This window comes from Nylanderia fulva, unplaced genomic scaffold, assembly GCF_048542155.1.
Source record: "Nylanderia fulva isolate GAGA-0341 unplaced genomic scaffold, ASM4854215v1 Scaffold18, whole genome shotgun sequence".
Lineage (NCBI taxonomy): Eukaryota > Metazoa > Arthropoda > Insecta > Hymenoptera > Formicidae > Nylanderia > Nylanderia fulva.
The window spans coordinates 3,828,078-3,854,004 of record NW_028190055.1 but is presented as its reverse complement, the minus strand read 5'-3'; the positions used below and the strand labels follow the sequence as shown (position 1 = coordinate 3,854,004).

The window sequence follows — 25,927 nt, the reverse complement described above, 5'->3', positions numbered from 1 at the left end:
TATATATTAATATTTTTTTTAATAATTTATATATTATTAAAATTAATATGTACATATATATTTTAAATATCAAATTTCTACTGTCAAAGTAAGTTTAAATTGAAACAATTGGAGAAAATATATGATCCGCAAAAATCTAAAACTATAAAATAGTTTTTGCTGAAGAATATATTGTTGAATATATTTTCCAAAAATTTCTTCAGGCTGAATGATTAATTCGTTAGATGTATCGAATGTTACAATAATAATTTTATATTCGCGACTTATATTATAAATAATACTAAAAAGTAAAACAATAAATATACATGTGCGTTACAGGGATGTCTCTCACAAATCGTTATATATTTATTTATAGATACGATTTATAGAGGATTACAAATCATAGCAGTGATAAGTTAATCTTGAGAGTCTACATTTAATCTTAATTGGAAGCATAAACCATTCACTTTTCTGCCTATATTCTGGCTAGACTTCGTTACATATCATTTTCAATGATATTTTCCGGCTCTTAAATATAACTAATATATTTCGTATTGCAAATAAATATGCATGTTCGTTTACGCAGTATATATAGAACTAATAAATTGAGTTACTTATTTTTTTCTATCGAAATATAGAGTATAGGGCTGAATCGGCAAATCGATTTCTAACAATGTCAGTTCTCGTTATACCGTCTGCGTCCTTTGTACTGAATATTCGTCAGCGAAAATAAACAAAAACGCGTAAACAATGGCATTCTTGTGTGAGAAACTATATCATCGCAAAAATGACACTTACATGTAAAAAAATCATACACACATTATAATTAACATTAATTTCTTAGCTAATGCATCAGAAGTGAGCGTGTGAAATATAAGAAATTTATCTCTATACGTTCTACATAATAATAATTAAAATAATAAAGAAGACTAATTTTTCTCCCCTATAGCAAAATAATCAGCACCAAAGTTTCCTTGAGAGCACGTCAATCGTGTTTATGAGAATCTATCTACAAAGTTCTCTCATTTGGACGCACTCTCGGTCTCTCTCCGCAATACAACGAATGTCCTGACTTCATAAACAAGACTCGTTTTACTTAGGGAATTCCGGGAGGAAGCAACAACACGCGTACAAAGTTGTACGAGGCAGTGAGTAGCGATTTTCACACGATTTCTGGCATGCTTTAATTTAAAGCGAATCTTAGGTAACAGGTAGTTTATACAGCAGTTTTGGTATTTATCAAAAATCTGACAGTGGGTAACTTAGGACGTAATTGGTATCTCTTTTACGTATAGTATAAATTTCAGTAAACACTATCGAGCGTAATATATATCTTCAAATAGCGTCTTGACAACTCTGTAGGCACATTCTCGATTTAACATTGAAAATACATGTCTTTTCGAATACGTACATGAGAACCGACTGAAATTTTCATTGTCTCTCTGAATACACATTTCCCTCATAGTATAATACAGCTATAGGGTAACATGATTTTATAATGTATATATTATACGCGCTTATTTATGTAGACATAGTCGAAATGCAACTCATCAATGAGACAATGTTTCCAGGTGGAGAACAAAATATTCGAAAGGAAGAAAGAGATGTCAGACAATGTTACATCTCGACTATGGTTATTTATTATAAATAATTAAAAGATATATTTGCCGGCTAATAGCACATGGCCTATTGAACACTTGGGTACTTCGGAGCTTTTACGAGCAACTTTTACGATCACTCTTGCTTATGTCTATTTTTTCTACTGTGTTCTGCAAGTGAAATCATTATGTATATACATTTTAAATATGTATACATTAATGTACGTAACACAAGAACAAGTATAAAATACTCATTCGGATGGAAAGTCAATGTTTTGCAGTAACATTGTTACCATGGTAACTTGTTCTCATCTTGTACCATACACTCTGACTTTTCACATCTAACATCAATATTTTACATTGAGAAAAACTTGTTATAAAATATAAATTTACATCCATGTGTTTTATATTTTTCTTCTCCTTCACTTTTAAATGAGAGAATTATACTGATGTTGTTCTGTCTTTATTTCTATATATTTACATAAATTTTTAATTAATAGAAAGAAATTAATAAACTTTTAATATTTGTAATATTAAAGTATTAATTATTAAAAGTTTAATATTTTAATGATTAATTTCCTCATAAAAAAGTTACAGAGAATGACGTTTTCCTCATTCCAAAATATTGATCATTAGAATATATGACTAACAAAATGTTTGTTTCCTAGAGAATACAAAAAATTGTAATTAAATTTGCAATAGGAACTTTTCTTCATTGTGTAAATGCAATTCCATTGTACCCTTATATACTTCATTTCTTTATAGTTATTATTATTTAGGCAAACTATTTCTTATTGCCATGGAAACGTTATTACTGCTGAAAATATTTTCTCCTAACAGACAATATGGTATATGGAACGAACTTTGAGCGGCGGAGCGGTTGTGGTAGCATTTCTCAAAAGTTTTCTCATTTAAGAGAATAATTAACGTTAACCGTAACGTTAAATCGTTAATTGAGAGTGTAGTTGTAAATATATAAAATAAGTTTATATCATAGAGAAACATATAGCTGTTATATATAAATCTTCAGATGTAAAAATATTATCAAGATTAAGTCTTTATAGCATCTAATAATTATATAGCATCTTACATTTCTCAAGCATATTATGCTTGAATATTTTCAAGTTTTTAAAAGCTTATCTTAGTTAAACCACAGTATAAATTACGATATTATATGAATTATAACATGATTGCTGCATTTAATAGTAATATTTATAAAAACTGATGCATAAATAATCCTGAAAGGCATTTTTTAAATTAATCTACTTAAAAAAAAAATTAAGAGACATAATCTGCATTTTATATAACTGCATAACACAATACGCTTTCTTGCAAATTGTTTTCAAACCTATTCAATAAAATTGCAACTACTTCGGGGCGCTACCAGATAACTGCTGCGTCGCCATTAAATTATTACATTAACATTTTTGTTAAAAAAAAAAAATATACAAATATAAAAAAAGATTAGCTAAATGTGTAACTGCTGAATATCCAAAAGTAATAATGGATATTGTATCCATTTCCCTAACTATTCCCTCTAAATTATATAAAACCCCTCCCTGAGGATTATGAATATCCAGCAGTTGGACAAAAATGCTATCTACTAGTCTGATAGCAATGGTTAGCCTATCTCAATCATCTCTGTGTCTTCCATATTGCTATGCCCGACTCCACCATGCCTAAAAATTATTGTCCATATTATTTAGAACTCAAATAACTTTATATAAACTTGACATAAAATTGTATACATCGAAAAGATGCAATTTTATTAGTAGACAAAGATATTATGTAAGAATTAAAAATTTGTATATTCAAACCTGTGATTCGACAAATGCGTATTGTGAAGATGGAGGTGCGTTGTCCGAGGTGAAAAACCACGCGTAGTTGCCTTACGGGGACTTCTGGCTTTTATAACTCGTGGTTGCGAAACAGTAGTTAAGTATCTTGATTGTTGTGAATAGACATCTTCCAATATGCTCGGTGCTACATATGTGAATCCCTATAAAAGTTTGATTATAATACAACCAAAAATCTAAGTAAAAAGAAGGATGTAGGAAGATCTAAGCACCATCCTAAACACACTTGTGATATTTGCAAACTAAAAAAATATGTAAGTTGCGAGTAGTTGAATCATGGCTGGTTCGTGTGGATAATTGAATATGTGCATACACATTTAAGCATATATTAAGTATAGCTCAGAACAAAGAAAACTCACCTGGAATACTCTATTAGCAGACTCGCTTAAAGTGCATTCTACTGGAGAATCTATTGGTGCTGAAGCGGTAAATTTTTTATCAAATTGCGATACGTCATCTTCACTAGCCAATATTGGTTTAAAAGGAGGTTCCAATTTTCGAGATATAACATCATCCCAAATGATATGTTTGAAAAATTTGTGCGCCTTTATCTGTTCACCGTCCAATGAGCCAGATCCCAATCTTTGTGCAACTGGTCTCTATAAAGGCCAATTATATATAAATGTTTTATATATTTATAGATCATAAGAAAATTTGTATATATTTTACCTAATAAAAGATCTACACTATGTGCAAATATTATAAAATTATATCTGTTATCAAAATAACTTCTTTTTTTAAGACAAAACTGTTTGCTTTAAATTTACATTAAATGAATAAAATAATCTAATTAATCACTAATTTATGAATACTAACTTTTAATAATTTTCGAAGAAGATCCTTAGCATCAGGTGTTAGGTACGGTGGAAGAATTAATTTACCACGAAGAATCTTGTCAATAGTTTTCTTTCTATTATCCGAGGTAAATGGTGGCTGAAAAATGATAAAAATAATATGTGATAATACATAAAATGCACAGTATTCTTTAACTTTATATATATGCTTATATATAATGTAACCTATACATACAAGTCCAGTAAGCATGTCATACATTAAAGTTCCCAAACTCCACCAATCCACAGCTTTCCCATGTCCATTTCTCGTTAAGATTTCAGGTGCCCTAAGAGAATAATATTATAATCAGTTTACATTACAATTGCAATTTTATCAAATTTATTAGTTATTCCATAATCCTTACATGTATTCAATGGTACCACAAAATGTATGAGTTACAGCACCCTCCTGTATATGTTCTTTACACAATCCAAAATCAGTTAACTTAATATGTCCTTCCGCATCCAATAAAACATTTTCTGGTTTTAAATCTCTAAAATTATTCATTACAAGAATCATTAATTCAATTCTATGTCTAAATAAAATGTTTGATATATTAATCATTTTGCTACTTATATTGATTATATTTTAGCTTTGCATTAAAGTATATAAACACAAATTATAAAAAAAAAAATATACGATACCTGTATATAATTCCTTGTAGGTGGAGATGTTGCAAAGCCAATGTAATTTCACATAAATAAAAGCTGCAAAACAAGTAAAAGACGATACTATATATATTTGTAAAATTCAATTTTTTAAATGTTTTTTACAATTTATTTACCGAGCAGCATCTTCCATAAAAACTCCTTCGTCATCTAATTGTCGAAATAGTTCACCCCCACACATATATTCCAATATCAGATATAATTTGTCACCAGTTTGGAATGCATACTTGAGATCTACGATAAAAGGATGCTGCCAAATGCAAGCATAAAATATATGAATTAATCTTAGTTATATGAATTAATATTTTGTATAATATGTAATAATAAATGTAGAAAAGTTAAAGAAGCTAATGCTTAATTAATCTAAAAAGATTTCAAAGATAATTTATAGATTATAAAAGTTTTTAATTCTAAAGATTTTTATTCTATAATTTCTCTATACTCTATAGTATTTAAAAGATTATAAACGTAAACATATACATTGGTAGATTAATTATTATTACAGTCAAAATCTCTCATTTTAATTTATGAGCATCTTTTAATAAATAGAAATAACTAACCTTTACAGACTCCAAAATATTTCTTTCAGCTTTAGTATGAGCTGTATCTTTCTGATTTCTTATAATTGAAGCTTTACGTAATACCTGTTGAAATAATATAAAAAATATTTTATATAACTGAAGAAAAGTTATACATAAAACAATATGTGTGTATGTGCTATTTATTTTACAAGTCTACACACACACATATATAAGTACATATATAAATTAATATGAGCTATTATTCTAAAGAAAGAACTGCAGTAACTAATTAAATTTCTTTCGTAATAATTTGTAAAATTTGTAATAAATATGTTAGAATTAGTAAAGCACGCCCTATAAATGTCATATAAATATGTATATCCATAAAATGTATATCAAAGTTAATATATAGTAAGAAAAATATGAAATGGCAAAATTGTGTGATATTTGCACAGTATTACGTAATAAGAGTAATAAAAAATAATTAAAAAAAAATATATACATCTCAACTTTCTGATAATAAAATTGCAATTATTTACTCGAAAAGAGCAGATGTTTCTCCCACACTGTTCACGTTTGAGAAACATGATATTCCGAAGCAACGGACAAAATACAACATAAACAGATTTCGTTACCTTCATGGCAAAGATCGTGCCGCTGTCATTTCCTGTTATTTTCCGTACTTGGAAAACCTTGCCGTAGCCGCCTTTCCCGATAACTTTGCACAACTCGAAGTCCTGCGGGCCGACCTTCTCGCGTTCGCGGTTGACATTTTGCTCGCATATCGACACCGCTTCCACGCTTCCGACGTCAGAATTGTCGGATGAACTGTGGAGAAAAAAATCGCCGTCAATACTCGATGCACCATACTTCTAGGATTCGCAGGCGACCGCGTGGTCGCGCGACAATAATAGACAACAGGCACACGCGCGCGGTTCTACTCACTTTGCAATCTCACTCGGATCGGCATCGCCCTCCTCCTGCGAAAGGAAAAAACAGATGCGGCGTTAAAAGTAGCATTCACGTGCGCGCAATACTAAAACGTAAGATGGAAGGATCGAGAATAGGGGAACAGGACAGCGAGACAAGGAAAATCGCATTTACCGGGCCGATCTCGATGACCTCGTCGTCATCCGACTCGTCTCGGTGCAGCAGCCCAGCGTCCTGCAGCTCGAAGTCGAAGATCGCCGACATCGTGTTCAGCGCGATTAATGTAACGCGCTCGTTAAAAACTCACTCGCGCCCGCGGACAGATAAAAAGTGTCAAGAGCCACCGGACAATCTCGCGTCCACACGAACTTTGTTTGTTACCAGGTATCAATTGCGATACCCGAGCGCATTAATCGGCTCCACGAGAAGAGAGTACTTAACGCACAAGCTAACGAGCGCCCACGAACGAACGGTATGCCAGGTACCCTCGTCCGCTCGGTTCGGTCTCGTTCGCGGAATGCCGGACTCGGATTCGGACGGTGCGTCGTGCGTCACGTGGTATCTCGGCGCGGGAGTGGAGGTAGGCTGATCCACCAATCACGGCACGCGTCACGTCTCCCACGCCACGATTCCGCGCGCGATTGGCGCGCCAATTTTTGAATGTCTCTTGTAAGCTACTTGACAAAAATAACAAAAGAATTTTTTCTTCAAAAAAGGCAGCATAAATAAACTCCTAACTGGCGATAGTTTCGTTCAAATATTTTCTACGCTGCACAAATTTATATTTTTCAATAAGGATAAATCAAGATTTTTATATCTCTTTCGTACCTGTACTTGCGTGTAAATTATTTTATATCTCTCAATTAAATATATATAATTTAATCACATGCTACGGAGAATAAAATTCATTACAATTTTTCCGAATATCAATTCTGGAAAGTGCCTTAATTGTCGATATTTATTTCGTATACTTCTTTGTTTGACAGTGAATCAGCTTTGTTCTTCTCTCTCTCTCTCTCTCTCTCTCTCTCTCTCTCTCTCTCTCTCTCTCTCTCTCTCTCTTTGTTTCCGGGAGATGTATATCCTGTATATGTCGAATTCCTGGAATATAAACGTCATATGCTCGAATAAAGATCTTCACGCAAAGTATCTATATATGCATTCTAGCGAATTGTGCAATTTTGTGAAATCCTCGATCGAGGATTAAAAATATATATATATATATATCAAATTTTATCTTACGAAATATTTCAATTTGTTCAACAAGAGAAAGATATAATTATATTTATGTATCGATATATTATCAATATATAATATTCAATTTAAGGAATTATTATCGGAACTGATAAGCGACATATGAGACAAATATATAAAGATGCCTGATAAAATCTATCATATATATACATATACATACATCGTAGATAAAATGGAGATAAACCGAGTGTTTCTTACGAAACGATATAGAATTTCACGCACTCATCGTCCATCTTTTAAGGCGAGCTCGTGCAGTCGGCGCGTGATCTGTCATTTCATCTGTCAAAAATGGTTCGGCGGCTTCACGTGCAGGGATACGAGAACTTTCTTAAGTATGTAGACGAGTTGGGAAACGCGGAATCAGTGTACATTCTTTACACCGGCACGAAATTACCTGAAACCGGCGAAAGCTGGTGTCCGGATTGCGTGGAAGGTGAGTGAATCGCACGCGTGAACGCCCATTTAACCTATATCTTTTACAGCTGTTCACGTGCATTATATTTCAATTATCAAAGTGACATTAAAGTGACATTTCGAAGAAAAGAGTATTGGTGATATATAGATTTTGACAAGCGGAAAATGTTAACAATGTGAGCAACAATGGAAACAAAAGCATTTATCACATAAATTCTTGAAAGGAAATTATCTCACCACTTCTCAGTTTTATTCTATTTAACATTTAATAAGAATTTCATGCTAATAAAATAAGATTATAAATAATCTAAAGAAAGAATTCAAAAAAAGTGCAGTAGAAATCGTTTGCCTTAATTTTCAACTAACAATTAGTTTTTATTAACAATTTGATAAATGTCTAATTATCATTATGCGTCATCATTCTTATCTCTGAACAAAAGAGGAAGTATAAACATTATTATTGATAATATACTATTATATTGAGATTTTAAGAACTTTTTCATATCATTTCAGCTTATCCATTTATTGAACAAGGTTTTAATGCGGCATCTGAGGAAACACAATTAGTAATAGTTGAAGTTGGAGACAGAGCATTGTAAGTAAATAAAATGTTATATTTTTATATTTTTGCAACTATTATTTTTAGATAAATTGCTATAAATATTTTTATATAATAGTAACTGCATTAAAATTATATAATAAAAGAAGAAAAATTATAAGATGAAAAGCTCTAGAATATCTTCCATATGTATCGTAGTTGGAAGGATCGTAATTGTCCATTCAGGACAAACCCTATCACCAGGTTGAAAGTCTTGCCAACTCTAATTAAATGGGGTACTGAAAAACGTTTAGAAGGTGATCAATTGCTAAAACTTGAACTTATTGATATGCTAATCACAGACGACGATTAAGTATGTGTGTGCGTGTATGTGTATAATACTTTTTTTATATTTTATATAAAAAGTATTTTGTACATATCGCGTGAATTATAAATGTGTTGTATGCAAATACTACACTCTTATATCTTGTATATATTTTTCTATTCTTTTTTACAATCATTATCCTTGCCATTATCCACTTTTGAAAAAACAAATATATAAGATAATAGAATATATATTGTTTATGTACATTAACATCCTTTAAACATTATTGCAACAAGCATTAAACAATTTAATTGTTTAAATCATGACGAATTTTGTATATGAATTGATACTGTAGTTTCAAATGTATATATAAGTCTATAAAAGATTGTTTAAATTTTTTTTGAAATTTTTCATTTGTAAAATCTGTTTCCGATCATTTAGCCTAGTGTATTATAAGAACCGTGTCCTATAAAATTTTAAGTATAATAATTTGTGAATTTCTTAATAAAACCCGTTTGTAATTACGCAACTGATGGCAATTTCTGTAATTCTTTCGACGGTGGTAATACACGTACGGCATAGTGAACTTTTTTATTCCTTAAGATACTGTAAGTGTTATCGAAGACAATGGAATCTGAAAGTTAAATTTATATAAATGAGACGTTCTTCACTGTTATTAATATTTATCCTAGTGCTTTAGTGGTATTAGGCTTACAGGTAGCCGGATCTTCGCAGGTTAAAATCCCGATTTCGTCCGATTGATGGGATGCGACCCTTCGAATAGGTATAACTTCTGTCTTTGTACCATTTTCCACGTCCTTCTTTAAAATCCCAAACTTAATGTCGTGGCCTTCGCTTCGGAATTCCCAGCTGAGACGTGCCAGAATCGATGTTGAAAATTTTAAATACAGGCTCTTATTATTGGAAGTAAATAATAGATGTACCTTAAAATGGAGCCCTTTTCAGGTGTGCAGATATCGAATTCTAACTTTCCACCTTTCCGAACGACCACAGTAGTATAGTCGTCGTTTAGTTTATCCGCATTATTGGTATACATTTCTTTAGCTATCTTCCCACCTTGAGAAATCTGGCAATAATCTCAATCATTATTTTCTGAGATGGGATATAATGTGATAAATTAATATTTTAATATTTAAAGAAGAAAAATTCATTTTTTTTTTTTAAAGTAAATGTGTTTTATATAAAGCAGACAAAATGCAAGAGAGTTAATAGTCAAAAATTATTTTTTTTTATGATTCCAGACTTAATTTTTCTTTGGCAAAAAAATTAAGTAAAATAAATTTCTTAAATGTGTTAAATACCCATATTTTATAACATATCTTAATATGAATTAGTACTTATACACGAATACATTGTGTCTCCGTATATAAATTACTAATTAATATTAAGATATATTAGGATAATAAATAATATTAATATTTAATATTATTATTAAAATTAATATCTAATATTATTAACATTAATATTAGATTCTAATATTAATATATATATATATATATATATATATATATATATAAAATTACTAATTAAAGCTTTACTTACTATCCTATTCTATTCAATTAGTCACACATTCTATCAAATGTTCCATTTTGTTCGAATAAATTACATTCCCGTTCAAGAATCATGCATGAATTTAAGAGAAAGTTGGGTCGATTAAAATACTACCTTCGAAGCATATCTCGGATTGCCGTCTGGATCGCATAATATTCCACCAAAATGAACTGGTAATTGGTCCTTTGGTACGACCTTCAGTATCGCCGCTTGCCATTTAGGCGGATCAGCTTTATGAATTTGTATTTTCGACAATGTATATTCGTTCATGAATTTCTTAGTAATGGTAAATGCAAAGGCGAAGACTCTCGGAGCTGTAACAATAGTTACATTAGTTACATGCAACAATAGGCTTATATAACAATAATCTTAAAGTCATTTTTTTTTATAATATAAATTGACTCCTGAATTGACCGGTCTCAAGGAAAATTATGTTGTGAAAAATAAAAATATTTTGAAATTTCGACCTAACTGGCCAGTACAATTTAATTAGAAACACTACGTTTCGACCCTTAGGTACGGGTCCTTTTCAAATGTAACTTTCAAGATGTTGATTTGACAGCAGTAAAATACTAATGTTAAACCGGAAATACGTAAATCAATTTAAGTCAAACGTTAAAAACACAATGCAATTGTACTGGCCAGTTAGGTCGAAATTTCAAAATATTTTTATTTTTCACAACATAATTTTCTTTGAAACCGGTTAATTCAGGACTCAATTTATATTATAAAAGAAAAAAAAATAGAAAGTCAACAGATATTTAAAAGACATTTTAATATTTTCTTTACTTTCGTGTCTTTTGAATTTTATGTTGTCTTATAGGCAGCAATAAGACAACAATAGAAGAGAAAGTTTTTAGATAACAATAGAAAATAACCTTTTGTATACAATATAAGAATCTTTATAATGTGAAAACAAATTTCGAAGAATAGTCGGTATACTGAAGGTATCTGAAGTATTGAACACAATGCATTGTGTTTTTAACGTTTGACTTAAATTGATTTACGTGTCTCCGGTTTAACATTAGTAATTTTACTGCTGTCGAATCAACATCTTGAAAGTTACACTTGAAAAGGATCCGTACCTAAGGGTCGAAACGTAGTGTTTCTAATTAAATTGTACTGGCCAGTTAGGTCGAAATTTCAATAAATTTGTATGGTTTTACTCATCACTGGCGACTTCATTAATTTTATCGTTATTTAAAAATATTTTATTACAATTATAACAATATTAAAAATTGCAATGAATTAATTGCTAAGTCATGAGGTCAATTTTCCTTTTTTTATCGCGCCGATTCAAACAACATAAAATTCAAAAGACACGAAAGTAAAGAAAATATTAAAATGTCTTTTAGATATCTGTTGACTTTCTATTCTTTTTTTCTTGATCGACAATACGTGAAAATCTATTTACAATCTATTTCATTTCAGACCATATGTATATACATATATATTTGTGAGCCTAATCATATTTTATATTAATTATATATATATATATTCTATTGAACCTACCATTTATGATAAAACACGTTTTTAGAATTTCGGGATAATTCGCTTCATACATTTGAATAAGAGTTAGGACCAATTCGCCAGCTGTAAATAAATAGGCAGCAATAAGACAATAATAGAAGAGAAAGTTTTTAGATAACAATAGAAAATAACCTTTTGTATACAATATAAACCTTTATAATGTGAAAACAAATTTCGAAGAATAGTCGGTATACTGAAGGTATCTGAAGTATTTTACCTGGTCTCCATAGATATTGCTTAAGATTAAATCCTTCCATGTCAAAAATGACTGTTAGTTGATTTGCGATCTGTCCATGCTTCTTGCTTTGTTCTCTAGCTAATTTCAAATATCCATCCAAGATTTTTATCGTAGCTTTGACAAATTCCTTCTGGGTTATTACGTGTAACATTCCGTACATGTCCATACCGGCAAAGGGTACAATGATAACTGCAATAATTTATTGTTTATATGTATGCAAATTTTGGAAAAATAATTCGCGTAGCAATATTTTCCCGTCAACTATCTCAAGCATTTTTTATAATTACAATTCTTTTCGAGTTTATTTTATTATTATGGATCTCTAAATTCAAACAAACGTGAAAATGTGAATATTATTGCTTATATTTATAATTAATGTTGCTAAAGATCTAAATGATATTCATTGCAATAATAAAAATTTGTTAGATAGAAAATGATCTTGTTACTTTCACAAATCTGAATTCATTTAGAATCAAGATTACATTATTATTTTCAAAGTCTATGATCTTGTTTAATTTGCCCTGGAATATATAAATTTGTGTTTAATCATTGTTGTTCTTTATTCTTGAAAGAATAACTTTTTTTTTTTTTAGAAAGTGACGAAGGTTTAAATGTTGTTTATCTTGCTATAAGAATCAGAGGAATTAATATAAAAAATAATTATTTCGAAACAACGCTTGTGTTTCTTGCACCTTATATGTATTTCTTAGTGAAAAGTATACAGGTTGAGAGGACCAGAACAGAGACCTTGACCGAATTCTTTACCAAAATATTGAAACCTGTGTTCCACGCTCTCAAGCATGTTGATCGTTACGTTTGTTACCAGGTCAAACCAGCCGCAAAAGCAGCCAGGAGACATTTATTTCTCTGCTGTCGTATATTTTTGTTTATTATCTCTGACAGATATTTTCATTATAATTATAATACATCGATAAAACATTCAAGTAAATTTGCCAGTAAATATTTGTGCTTTATTGACACAATGGCTTTCGATTATTTATGTGTAAATTTTTCTACAATTTTTTAATATAAATAATATCCGATCTCAGCGTTAACATGCCTGTTTTACAATAATTTTATAAATATTGACACTTTCAATATAGTGGCGTAATTTGTGACAATATAATTCAAAGCGTAAACTTAGAATATTCGAAAATTAATGATTTTGATTTTAATAAAAAAAAAGATCTTACCTGGTGCACCATCTTTATCGAATCCGCTTAATCCGTAAGGAAAATAACTCTTTATCTCTGGAGAAAGATCCCAGTCAGATAAATTATCAGCATCCCACTGTTTCCGCCATTCCAAGGACTGTGAATAAATATTTTTCATGATATCTTTTCTTTATTTTTAATTTTAATTATCATAAAAGTGCTTGAGATTAAGTGATACTTCATAATTATCAATGCAACTTGATATGTGCTGTTGATTATCACATATTATATTGATAAGGACAATCTTGTCACATATTTTTAATACGCGCGTTAATGTAATATATTTTAATAAGATTTTTAAATGTGCTTCTTTTAATATAAAATTATAATGCATTGCAAAAATGTGCAAAAATCCTTGTTTATTTATTTGTGACATAGCTGAAGTAAGAAAGCATAAAAAGTATTCTAAAATGTTCCAAGTGTGATAACAGACTTGTGACTAGAAATTTAAAATAATTCCATCGTTTTGTGTTATTTTATAGAGAGTACGTATTATATTTATATAATACAACAATACTAATTTTTGCATTTTACAATGTAAAACTGCACGGTATAAGTTGTTCTCAATGTTTCTTGCAATTTATATTTAATGATTTCGTGATGACAGGGTTTCACGCGGGATAGAAAGTGAAAAAGAATAGTTTCCTGTACGAAGAGATTATTTTAGATGATACTAGCCACTTTGCATTATGTACCCTCGGTTTTCAATCATCGTGAAACTCCTCTAAACGAGAATCGAGATGGTGACTTTGAACGTGCTTCAGGGAATCGGCTCATTACTTTCGACTTACAAAATAGCACGTACAGAGAACGACTTTCTATTTCGCATAAAACATCTTCCAGAACAAAAAAAGCGAAACTATCGACGGCGATTTATAATTTTCTAGGCTTGACATCTGACATCTGTCCGGAAGAGAACTCTTTCATATATTTATTTCGCGGAAATTAGCTATAATTATTTTGTAGATTGATTTGGTCACTTTTTAAGAAAACAAAACTTATATACTCACATTATACAGTTCTATTAAGTTACATATATTACATTACTGAAAAAAATGTTTATTATCACCGAATTAAAAAATTATTTATAAACGAAAATTTAACTCTCTTTTATTTATCTTCGATTTAAAATATTTTTGGGATAACTGTATTCATTGCTAAGAATTAAATTTTGAAAAAATATTAATATTAATTTGAGAAACGAAGATTTCTCATCAAAATGCAACAAAACTTATTACTAGGCAATTTATTAAGTTATATATTACATTACTGAAAAAAAGATTTATTATCACCGAATTAAAAAATTATTTATTAAAGAAAAAATTTAACTCTTTTTATAATTACTTGATCTTTAATTTAAAATATTTGTGGGACTGTATTCAAGAGTTAAATTTTGAGGTAATATTGTTAGAAAGATGTTGAATTTGAGAAACGAATGAAGATTTCTCGAAATGCAACAAAAGGAATCTTCAAAGCAGCGAGCCGTAACGTGGCTCGCGCTATGTTTACGCCCGCCACGTTTTAATATTTAATGACTCGCGAATAATACGCGTGGTAGAGAAATTTTAAAAGGCTCGGTGACCGGAACGTGTTTCACCAGACTTTCTCAATTGGATTCGCCTAGGTTTTGTACAATACGAATATTTAAGCCTAATCCGTGAACGAGGGTCGAATGCGTAATCGTCTTCTATTGACCGGGTAATGTGAAGCCACGTGCGTTTACAATGTGATATGTGGGATGTGATATATAGGAGAACTATATAATAAGACATATATATGTATGAGAAATTGTATAGCTGTATATATAGCTATCCATAAATCAAATGTCTTGATATATAATTACTTACGTCTCTCAACATCTTCTCCGCCGCGGTAGGATCCCATTTTCTCGCTGAAAAAGAAAATATATAAATTCGAGTATGAAAAATTGCACCGGATTACGTTGAAAAAAAATGCATACATATTCCGTATAATACATATTCTAATAAAATTTGGTATTATGCGTGCATGTAAAATTATTAAAATTAATAAGTAGAATTTCTATTTTAAATGAGTTAATTCTAAATCTTAATTAAATATACGATTGTTACCGCTTCAATTTGCATCAAGAGTCTTTTCATCGTTCAGTAATAATATCGTATATGTTACGTAGTTTGAAGTAAATCACAGTTTAGCGTTAATAACCGATAATAACCGATAATCTTGAGTTTCCGCGAGTTTCGTAATTTTGTTTCAAAATAATTTAATTACTTTGCAAACATTGCTTCGACAGACAAAGAAGCTAATGGATGTCCATTAATATCGATGCGAATGTTGCGCTAGACTATGCACACATAATAAGGGATAATACTTATCGAAATCACAAAGTGCGTTTTCTTCGCTAGCATATTAATGCGTTATTAGACTCTCAACCAACGAAGCAGTACCTTCGTTTGTTTTATTTAATTATTCAAATAAATAGTATTAGAAAATTTTAATTTCCTTAAATAAATTTACAATTTATTACCCAAATCAAATATAATACTTATTTTTTTAATAATTATTGTATTAACATATTTAAATAAATTTTATTAATATAATTTTAATTTTTTAAATATAAATTTATAATAATTTAAATTATTATTTATTATATTAAAAATTTATGAATAAGTAAATATGCGCAAATACGAACGTACCTCTCAACCAACGAAGCAGAAAGTGATCATCGTGATGTGGTTGCAAGACATCTTGCACGGATCGTCTGAACTGTAAAAGAAAGACCTAAGTAAGTGTTCTTTCCCTTTAACGCATTATACAACAATGCAAATGTCAAAAGTGACCGATTAACATAGCTTGATATGATATGCATTTATCACATTTATATATAATTATAAATATGCATGTATATACGATATAAATATAGTTATTTTTATATGTGCAAGCATACAAAGTGCGGTTAAAGTTTATTTAGTTCGTATATATTTACGTCGAGTGTTTTTATTTATACGTTTCTCTGGAAAATATAGCGCCGTGTTTGCGTCTCTATTTTGCTTATTTTGCCACCGGCAAAAGTTTTTGTATGCACAATTATAATTTGCAGGAAACACAATCATCGTGTTTCATGTTAGACGCGAGGAAGTGAAATTTCCTTGTCGGCTCTCTAAATTATCGATGTTGTCTTCACACTAATGCACGACCCATATTGACTTGTTACAAACAAACCTTCATTAAATATCTATGCTTCCTTTCACTGAAAACTTATACGAAGTCGAAGAAAATATACAAAATTTGTTACTACTTTAATATAATTAGTTTCTATAAATATTTTCTATACGTTTATTATTATTTTTTTTAATAATTTTGCGTAACCAACTGGAAACAAGAAATATTTTGCAATTAAAATACCAGACAGTTAACAAAAAAAACTTTTTTATCAAATTGAATTTATTAATAAATTAATAAAAAGTTTTTTTTTTAATTTAATGAAAACTAAGAGAATGAAATACAGTTTAAGTAAACTTTTTTTAAAAATTGGAATATACATGTGAATGAATTCGTTTTTGTTGCGTACAATAATTTTGGGACATCAAATTTGATGGCAAGTATTATTATTATTAAACAAGTAATCAGTTAATCTCTTGCTTTTAATAAATGCATAGTGAGTGAATTTTGAATACGAATTGTGACGGTTCAATGAAGAGAAAGAATGGGCCGCATTTGTTGAATAATTTCGAAATTTCTCTTGGAAAAATAGTTGAAGTAGAAATCTTTCAAATTACTTGACGTTATATAAATTACAATTATTCGTACAGTAAATCGTATTATTGTACACAAAATATTGATATGTGGAATGTCGCTTGTGTAATAAAATAACGGCAATATTACATCAAAACTCACGATCGATAGATAAGAACGGGGAAAAATACGTAGAGGTGAGAGGGATCAGGCATCTCTTATATACGTCACATATAATTATTCGATGGCGAATAAACCGGTTCTTATATTAAAGGAACTTGGACTTGCCTTCATGAGTAGTTCTGATAGATCCGTGTATCTCTCGCATTATTTAAACAAAATTAAGTGTATTGCTTTGTAAGTACTTGACGATTGTAACGAATGAAAGCTTCTTTCTTTCTCATTGTTTCGAATGTAGTCCGCAAAAAGTAATTGAACGTAAAACATAGAGAAAATTACAATAATCGGAGAAAATCACTATATATATATATATATATATATATATATATATATATATATATATTTAAATCCGGACTCAGGAAACACTGACATTTTACTGTTGTATCTTCTGGCTCTTTTTTGCTTTTTTATTTAAAAAGAAGAAGATATTGACGATGCTCAGTCAGATATTTACGTTATCCTTTTCGGTAGTAAATATATATTTAATATTCATGAAGATCCTCGAATACCGAATAAAAATCTCTAATTTTTTCAAGACTATATTACAATAGTCATCTATTTATAATAAATCGAAGCTCTGACTGTGCACAGTAATATTTTGTTTCGACTAAATATTTTTGTAACAGTATTATTGAAAAATGTGATAGAAAATGAAAATTTAACAAAAATTTATGTTACAGTTCATTACAGTATGTAACGATTTTGTCATAAAACAATAAACTTTCAACTTTGCTACGGGAAATTATGAAACATAAATTGCACGCACGAAAAACACGATAAAAGCAATAATAAAATTCCGAGAAATGTATAGTTAATACACATAATTAATCTTCTTGATCTATGAATTATGAAAGAAAAGAAGATTGTTCAATTGGTTTCTACTTAAGAATCAATAAATCTCTTATTTACAAAAAAATGTACAAAGCATGATAAAAATCTGATGTCATTCTAATATGTTACATAAATACTATGTACAACTCGTTCAAAAATCGTGTCTGCCGAATTTTGCGAAATGTTCAATTTTATATATTTTTATATCTACCTCTCGTACACATCGAGCTAATAACTTCTAAGCCGCAAACTTCTATGACTAGTGAAAAGTTTCTACCACATTACACAGAGGATTGCTTCATCCAACCGGGGCGAGTTGAGAAAAAGTCATTTTGCGAATGCACTTTAGCGAGAGTTATTTCGCCTATCCGATTTTTTTTTTTTACGTATCCTCGGTGTTGTAATTCAAGACGGCGCGGATTTATGTATGTATTGAGGATCTTTTAAAGTGTGTCGCGCGAGTTCTGCGTGTGTGCCCGATTGTCCTCGTGGTCGCATGCCGATGACTGTCACAGTAAACTCATGAAAGTGTCGTTGGACTGTTACTGTCGGTGACGTTCCTTTTCGTTTGATCAAAAAAATAGGCGATGGATTCGGCCGATCGAACGATATTGGATCTAGATATATAGTATGTATCAAATTTTATTTGTTACTTTTTTATACGTCGCAAGATGCCTATCTGTGTTTCTTCTCAACATTTTCGCGATTAGATGAAATTCTTTTATTTATTAATTATATATAACATCAAGATGACGAGCGTATAATTTAATACAAGGTGGTTGAATAGTGAGCGAATTAGGTTCTCTAAACGTCTTTTCCGTTGACGAATCGATTTAAGAATAAAATTGACTCAGCACTGGCGCGAAATGTAAGTTAAATAAACACTTTTTCTCACGTTCGACGCGTAAAAAAAAGCACAATCGTCAATTTCTTCTTCGCGATCTGGTGCATCTTGCTACTTGAAATAAGTACCTGGTTGCCTGCTGCTCGTTCCAGATACCGAAGGTGAACGATCAGATTGTAAGGAGTAAAAGCAATCTACGCGCAGTGAAATCTTTTCGCCGTATCACGAATAACGAAATTTTTAATTTTATTGAGAAATCATGACGATAAACTTGGATAAGCCTGATTTCTGTAGGATTTTTTCTAAATTATTGTATATATGTATCTAATTTTTTTCTAAGTATAAATCGAGGAATTCTTTAACAATCTACTAAAAACTTCAACTTTCATAGTAATTGCTTTGATAGAATGTTATATGAAATTACCTTACATTAATATTTATTCCTATATTTTATTCTAAATAGTAAAAGTTTATACACAATACAATTCATTACAGTCATATACATACACAATACAGTCATTTAATAATTAAACCTTTCTTTTTTTTCTTTTCTAGTAAATAATAATCTCTAGCAAAGAGAATACTTTTTATTTCAATGAAGAAAAAAAATACGGTTTGCTTCATTTTATTTCCCTATTTTATTTTTGACTTTTGATATGGCGAATGTTCCGTATAAAAAATTTTATAAATAATAAAATTTTATCAGTGACTATTTTTATAGTTGATTAAAAAAAGGAAAAAATCGAATTCATCAAAGTACGAAGAAGGTCATTTGTAACGATTACAAGTATGCACGGATACTTACTATACGTACAGCTGATCGTGAATCAATGACTTTATATTTATGCACGTCTTCTTTGACGTAATAAAACATATGACTTGACAAGTAAATTTCTATCTTTCGCGTTTATGTCATATCCAATGTTAGTCGTAATATTGTATGGTATCGACGTGTATTATAGCATTTACATGATATTGATATTTCTATCTAACTTGGTATATTTCAAATGACTGGTATATATCAAATCACGCGTTGTTCCGCAATAGAAAATTTGTTTCGTATAATATTGCGATATTATTTCTATATTTTCATATAAAATAAAATTCGAAAATAATTATGTTACGTCATGTAATAAACATTTGCAAAATATTTCTTAAATGTCACGATTTTAATGTATTTCTTTTATTATTTCTTTTATTACTTCAAAGTAATAAATAATTATTAGTTTTGTGTTTTAATGAAGTTTTTTAAATCACACATTAATATCTATTAATACTTTTCAGAAAGAAATTTATTGTTATATTCGACAAAATTCAATAAAAAGAAGACATAAAGATCTTTCAACAGAAATTATATTATTCATCTGTATAAATAGCCAGACAGCTTTGACAGTTAGTAAATACTAATGATGCTCTTTGCGCGAATTTATTCGCAAGTGTATTTGCAATGTATTAAAAAAATCAAGAGCTATTTAGATTCTTTTAATTTTTCACGGTTGCCTAATTATTTCATATTTATTGATTAATTAAAAAAACATTATTGCATTATTTTTATATAAAATAATTCAAAGATAAGTACATTAAGTACATATAACTGTTGTCGGTTTTATATCTAAAATTATTATTTACATAATGAAAATAAATTTAAATATTCTGTTCTTGTTTATTATATATGTATATATATATATATATATATATATATATATATATATTGTGTGTGATTTGATTTTTGTTTGTGATTTGCATTCATATGATTATGAAAAATGTTATATCTTCTAAGAAATCAAAGATTACAAAAAGTATTATTAGTTAAAGTACCTAAGTATGTCACATTTATCGTTAAAAAAGTTCGCGAGATATGATAATTGCATATGTAAATTTTTTCAATATAGTTGAGCGTTGCTCATTGTTAAATGACATATAAATGTTTTGACAATAGTTTTTCTAAAATGCGATATCTCTACAACTTACCTTCATTAGAGCAAATCGCTGATCATCCGCCAGTTTCAATGATGCTGACATTTTTGCTACTTGAAGGTTAACGATTTGATTTTAATGTTTACGTTTCTTCAGCAGCACTTTGGTCGACAGTCGACTTCTTCGACTTTAAAAACTTCGGAATTGATGTTCCTTGTATCGATAGCTATAATATTAAAAGAAAGATATGTATCTAACTGCATTAATAAACAGGATGTTATATAATGTTAGATATTTCAAAGGAAGGTAACAGGATGTTAGATATTTCAAAGATTTTATTAAATTATATTAGATTCTATTAAAATATAGAAAATATATAATATTTTTATTATATCTGTATATTTTTTTATTTTTGGATATATCTTCAAGTATATGAAAAAAAAGAAAAATCTTTTTATATTTTTGATATGTAGTTATCGATTCATCATTATCAATTTTATTATTATATAATTTTATTCAACTTTCTTACTTTGATAAAATTTTATACTTTAGACATATTTTGTTTGCATTCGATAAAATTTTGATAAACACTTGTAATGCGATAACGAGGACTAAAATCAAATGTTGTATTAATCAAAATTTAAACAAGCTCAAAGTTTAAGAAGGGAATTCGTTATTTCTTATCGACTTGTCCGTCAATAGAGTATTAATTATAGAAATTAAAAGGAAAAATCTTTAAGTCACGCACATTATATCGAATTTCAATACATTATGAGCTTTTACACAGCTAAACTGCAACTCGCGTATATTACATATAATACCGTATACGGTAAACATTGATACTAAAAAGACAATGAATCCATTGTTTGTTATCAAACTGACACAATTATTATTATCGCAATAATGTTCACTGAGTTAGACTTCTATAGGCAGCACACAATAGCTTCAAAATATTTACATTTTCGAAATATTCAAACGTATTCTCGACTGTTGTGTTATCTCAATTATCATCTGTGCGCAGAAAATTAATCGCGATTAGCGTATATACATATATTAGAAGTATATAAAACAGTTTTTTTTAATATCCTAATACGTCAGATGTCTTGTTTTCACACATTTTTTTATATTTCCTAGACTGCTACCAAGTTATTAATCACAAGTGTACACACGTTTTTAGCGCGTTTCTACACAGAGAAAATTTTCTCTTAGAATTTACCCTGAAAATCATGATACAATATGACATTGGAAGAATTTTATAAGAGTTTTTCTGATTAATATTTAGCATAATAAAAATATTAATATCTACCACAATAAGATATAAAATATATTCAATTAATTTTACTATGTACATAGTAAAATGTACTATTAATATTTTTTATTGTGGTAAATATTAATCAGAGAAACTCTTATAAAATTCTTTCAACACCATATTATCCTATACGATTACCATGATTTTCAGGGTAAATTCTAAGAGAAAATTCTCTCCGTGTACCAACGTCGATTAGACGAAACCTCCGGTTAAATTATATCTTTTTCTCTTTTGAAGAATTTCTTTGAAGAGAGACGAAGATATAGTTTAATCGGAGGTTTAATTTAATCGACATTAGTATACAGAAACTGACGTTTGACGCTTACCGAAACACGGTATCAAGAACAGCTGTTCGACGCGATGATTCTTCGGAGAAGCGCGAAAACGAAGCGGCGAAGACTTCGCTCAGACTTCTGTCAAACTACTCGTACACTCGACGACGGAGGTTCCTCGGGATTCCCTCGGATCCGCGATCGCGAACTGCTCAGCGTCGACTGCATTCACCATTCGATGAGACGATGCAACAGGTGTCCACCACGCGACGAGCGCGCTCGAGCTCCGTCCGCTCACTTTACTTGGCGCACGATTTCGCTCGCTATAAAGGTAGGATAGAAGACGCGATATCCGAGTGGCACCGGAGCAGCAATGATACTCTGCCTGTTTCCCGGCGATGACGGCTTTCCGAGCGCAATGCCCCACCGCTCGACTACCTGACCTGACTTGGCCTGACTTAGAACGTCCGGTACCGGACGACCCGCTCGACGGGTGTTGGTGCTCGCGTAGAGGTCAAAGATATGTGCGTGCGATTTTTCGATCGAAGTCTCCTTGGTTTACATTTCGACATTTCTATGATTACGCACCCATCGATGGAATGAGGTCTCCGCCTCAAGTGTATACGCTGTCCTTTGACGACGATGTAACGCGGAGTTGAGGGAGTAGCTCATCTATCTTCTGAAAGTGCCTCGCGCTCGCTTTTTTATCCTGTCGTCTCTTTGTCTCTGATGCCTCGTCGTCGCAATATGATTTCAGCACTTTCGCGACCCGATTCCGATGGATGACGCTCAGATTTTTCGTCCTTGATCTATTTGCGTTGCGTGATGCGTGTTTCGCTTTTCTTTTTACTTATATTGGCTCTTGTTGGACAAAGCAATATAATAATAAATATTTGGTATTGTTCAACTTGTACAAATATAAACATTACAACATCTATGTAGAAATATGTGTACCACCATATATGTATATCAAATCTATTTCTAAATAGCATTTATATATATTCTATATTTAATAGTGAATGTAATCATTCCATCTCATACTATATTCATTATTTAATCTACGAAGGTCATCTTTTTTAAATCATAAAAGAAAAAAAAATATGTGATCATTTATTGTTAGTACTAAATCTACCCAGATAACAAAAATATTTTAACGTCAAATTACGTCATTTGGACAGTAAAATGATATAATAATTAGTGGGGTTATCTGTTGTGTGTATATATTGAATAAATGCACTGGAAAAAATGTGTTAACTTGACTAAATTAATTGAACATATAAAAATATTTAATTTAAATGCAACATTAAAACTAACAGAACGTTTATTTGACTTAAATACTAGTATGTCTTCAATTAACAAAATAGTAATTTAGTTGGAAGATTTGGTTAAGTTAACAAGCTTTTTTGTCAGTGTTCGAAACGCTTTGGAAAACTCACCTAACCCGTTCACTGTAAAATCGTATCGAGTTTTTTCGATTGCTACGTCTTTCGTAAGACAGATCCAACGTGAAACAGTTGTAACACAGCTTGGTCTCAAGGTCGACTTAATGTCAGGACAAGTCGAGTGTGTCGATGTAATGATCCTTCATATTTAATTCGAACGCATAGAATATTACATGTTATAATGAAGGTAAAAAAAATATCTTGGAAGTTAATTTATAATCAGTGTATTATGATCGGTATGAATTAAATATTTTTTGTTATTCAGGTTTTTATTATAACTTAAAAAGTTCATTAATTCAACAACTATAACGACGATAAACGATCAGTTACATTTTGCTTAATATACAGATTTACTATCTTTACATTAGACTCACAGTAAGCAAGACCTTAATTAAAGTGTTATCGATGATTGATGTATATGTGTGTGTGTGTGAATGCAATGATTAGATTTCGTTCTTTGTTAGCCATTTGCTTGCCACGTGTCGTTTTGATAAATGACAAAGATAAGATGAACTATATATATACACAAAAAGATAATTATTATATAATGACTTGATTTTTAAACAAATAAAAAGTTGCTTATCTCTTTCATAATAATATTGTATTATATAATTGTACGTATATTTCCATAACTACAAATAAGTGATTCGATTTAATATGTATGAAAAATTCCAGATATTCTGCTATATATTTGCATATATGCAAATTTCTTTTTTTTTTTTTTGAAGGTTCATTAAATGGAATCATTCGTTAAACACGTAAATATTTATTTGCGTCAGTCGAGTATTATACTACACTAGAAGAATAGCTAAAAGCAATAAAAGAATAGATTAAAATGGATGTAACCTCTGTTTAATACACCTTAGATGTTGACTTATTTATTCGTATCATTTCCTTTGAGCTGCTTCCGTCAAGACTTTAGCCGCAAACCGCATAATCCGTTATTCTTCGCGTAAGGAGAAATATTGCATTCCAGCGGGAGAACTCGCTTTTTGCCGGTGGCGCCATCTATCGGCAAGCGCGAGCGCTAATCTCGCATTTCGAGCGTCGACCAACACTCGATCGAGTCGACTGGTATCGATTTCAGTCGCACCTGACTTCGCGCGACTGGGAGTATTTTCGATCGGACTTCCGCGAGCAATATTGCGAGGCAGCAACAGATTTTCGGAAATTCGAGGATGAATAACGTGACCAGCCAAATTTTCGGTCTCCGTCTTTCATAAATACGAAGAGTCTACGGGATAAAAAGGTATTATTCTATAAATACAGCAAATTTGGACCAATTTCACGAATGTCGATTATGAACTTAAATCTTTGGTTAAACTATTCTTGTCTCTTTTTAAAAACGTTTTTAAAAAAGAGACGAAGGTAGATCAAGAGGAGTATCATTTGCTCTCCTTTTGAATAAATTCAATAAATACTGGAATTTATTTATATATTTAATATTAAAAAAGAAAAATAAGAAAAATAAAAAAATTAAGAAAACAAAAAAATTAATTATGCCTCCTACTGGAAAAAATCCTGGATATATAGTTTAACTGACAATGAACTCGTATGTTCTTGCTAAATATGATAATTCATTACACACATAACTCGGGAATATATGTATATGTATGCATATGGGTGTTTACACGCCGCGTGACTAGTAGCGCCACTTGACAGATCACACGGCGTGCTACTACCACAAGTATATTCGAGAGATTGTTGCACACACATAAAAATATAAAGGCACACAACATATATATATATATATACACGTATATCCACGTAGAGGTCCTCGTTTCAGGGTGGTCGAGGGATGCGACGAGGAAGGACGCGAAGCGTCGATCAGCGGGTTTCGATTCGTACGTGGCCTCGCGAACTAGTCTATTTTTCGCGAGTTTAGTCGCTTTTGGTCCCTCTCGCGAGGAGGATCGGACCGCGCTTCGTGCTGGCCAAGCATGCGAG

The 25,927-nt window shown here is 30.5% G+C and overlaps 3 protein-coding genes across 5 annotated transcripts; 1 reads left to right on the top strand and 2 right to left on the bottom strand.

Moving 5' to 3' along the window:
- Positions 1-312: 312 nt before the first annotated feature.
- On the bottom strand, positions 313-6,920 carry LOC114935627 (ribosomal protein S6 kinase beta-1). Its single transcript, XM_029308502.2, has 12 exons — positions 6,561-6,920; positions 6,402-6,436; positions 6,092-6,284; positions 5,496-5,579; positions 5,052-5,185; positions 4,912-4,974; positions 4,632-4,760; positions 4,463-4,553; positions 4,250-4,366; positions 3,793-4,032; positions 3,395-3,576; positions 313-3,256 (listed from the first exon to the last, which is right to left on the bottom strand). Exons 1-12 carry the CDS (start codon positions 6,648-6,650, stop codon positions 3,199-3,201), a joined length of 1,416 nt encoding a protein of 471 aa, XP_029164335.1. The 5' UTR covers positions 6,651-6,920; the 3' UTR covers positions 313-3,198.
- Positions 6,921-7,829: 909 nt separating this feature from the next.
- Positions 7,830-25,856, top strand: LOC114935690 (thioredoxin domain-containing protein 17). 2 transcript variants are annotated; one of them, XM_029308600.2, is made up of 3 exons: positions 7,830-8,073; positions 8,568-8,649; positions 25,767-25,856. In XM_029308600.2, the coding sequence occupies exons 1-3, from the start codon at positions 7,929-7,931 to the stop codon at positions 25,843-25,845; spliced, it is 306 nt and encodes a 101-aa protein (XP_029164433.2). In that variant the 5' UTR covers positions 7,830-7,928; the 3' UTR covers positions 25,846-25,856. The 2 variants fall into 2 exon arrangements, with proteins under 2 accessions (XP_029164433.2, XP_029164432.2); XM_029308599.2 differs by lacking the exon at positions 25,767-25,856 and adding an exon at positions 8,812-9,084 and having other exon boundaries at positions 7,848-8,073.
- Positions 8,648-23,291, bottom strand: LOC114935688 (SEC14-like protein 2). Of its 2 annotated transcripts, none has more exons than XM_085481525.1 (11): positions 23,127-23,291; positions 21,012-21,183; positions 16,147-16,216; positions 15,319-15,362; positions 13,451-13,568; positions 12,237-12,446; positions 12,002-12,082; positions 10,604-10,803; positions 9,862-10,004; positions 9,633-9,787; positions 8,648-9,551 (listed from the first exon to the last, which is right to left on the bottom strand). In XM_085481525.1, exons 2-11 carry the CDS (start codon positions 21,060-21,062, stop codon positions 9,439-9,441), a joined length of 1,185 nt encoding a protein of 394 aa, XP_085337651.1. In that variant the 5' UTR covers positions 21,063-21,183; positions 23,127-23,291; the 3' UTR covers positions 8,648-9,438. The 2 variants fall into 2 exon arrangements, with proteins under 2 accessions (XP_085337651.1, XP_029164428.2); XM_029308595.2 differs by lacking the exon at positions 23,127-23,291 and adding an exon at positions 22,593-23,076.
- Positions 25,857-25,927: the final 71 nt, after the last annotated feature.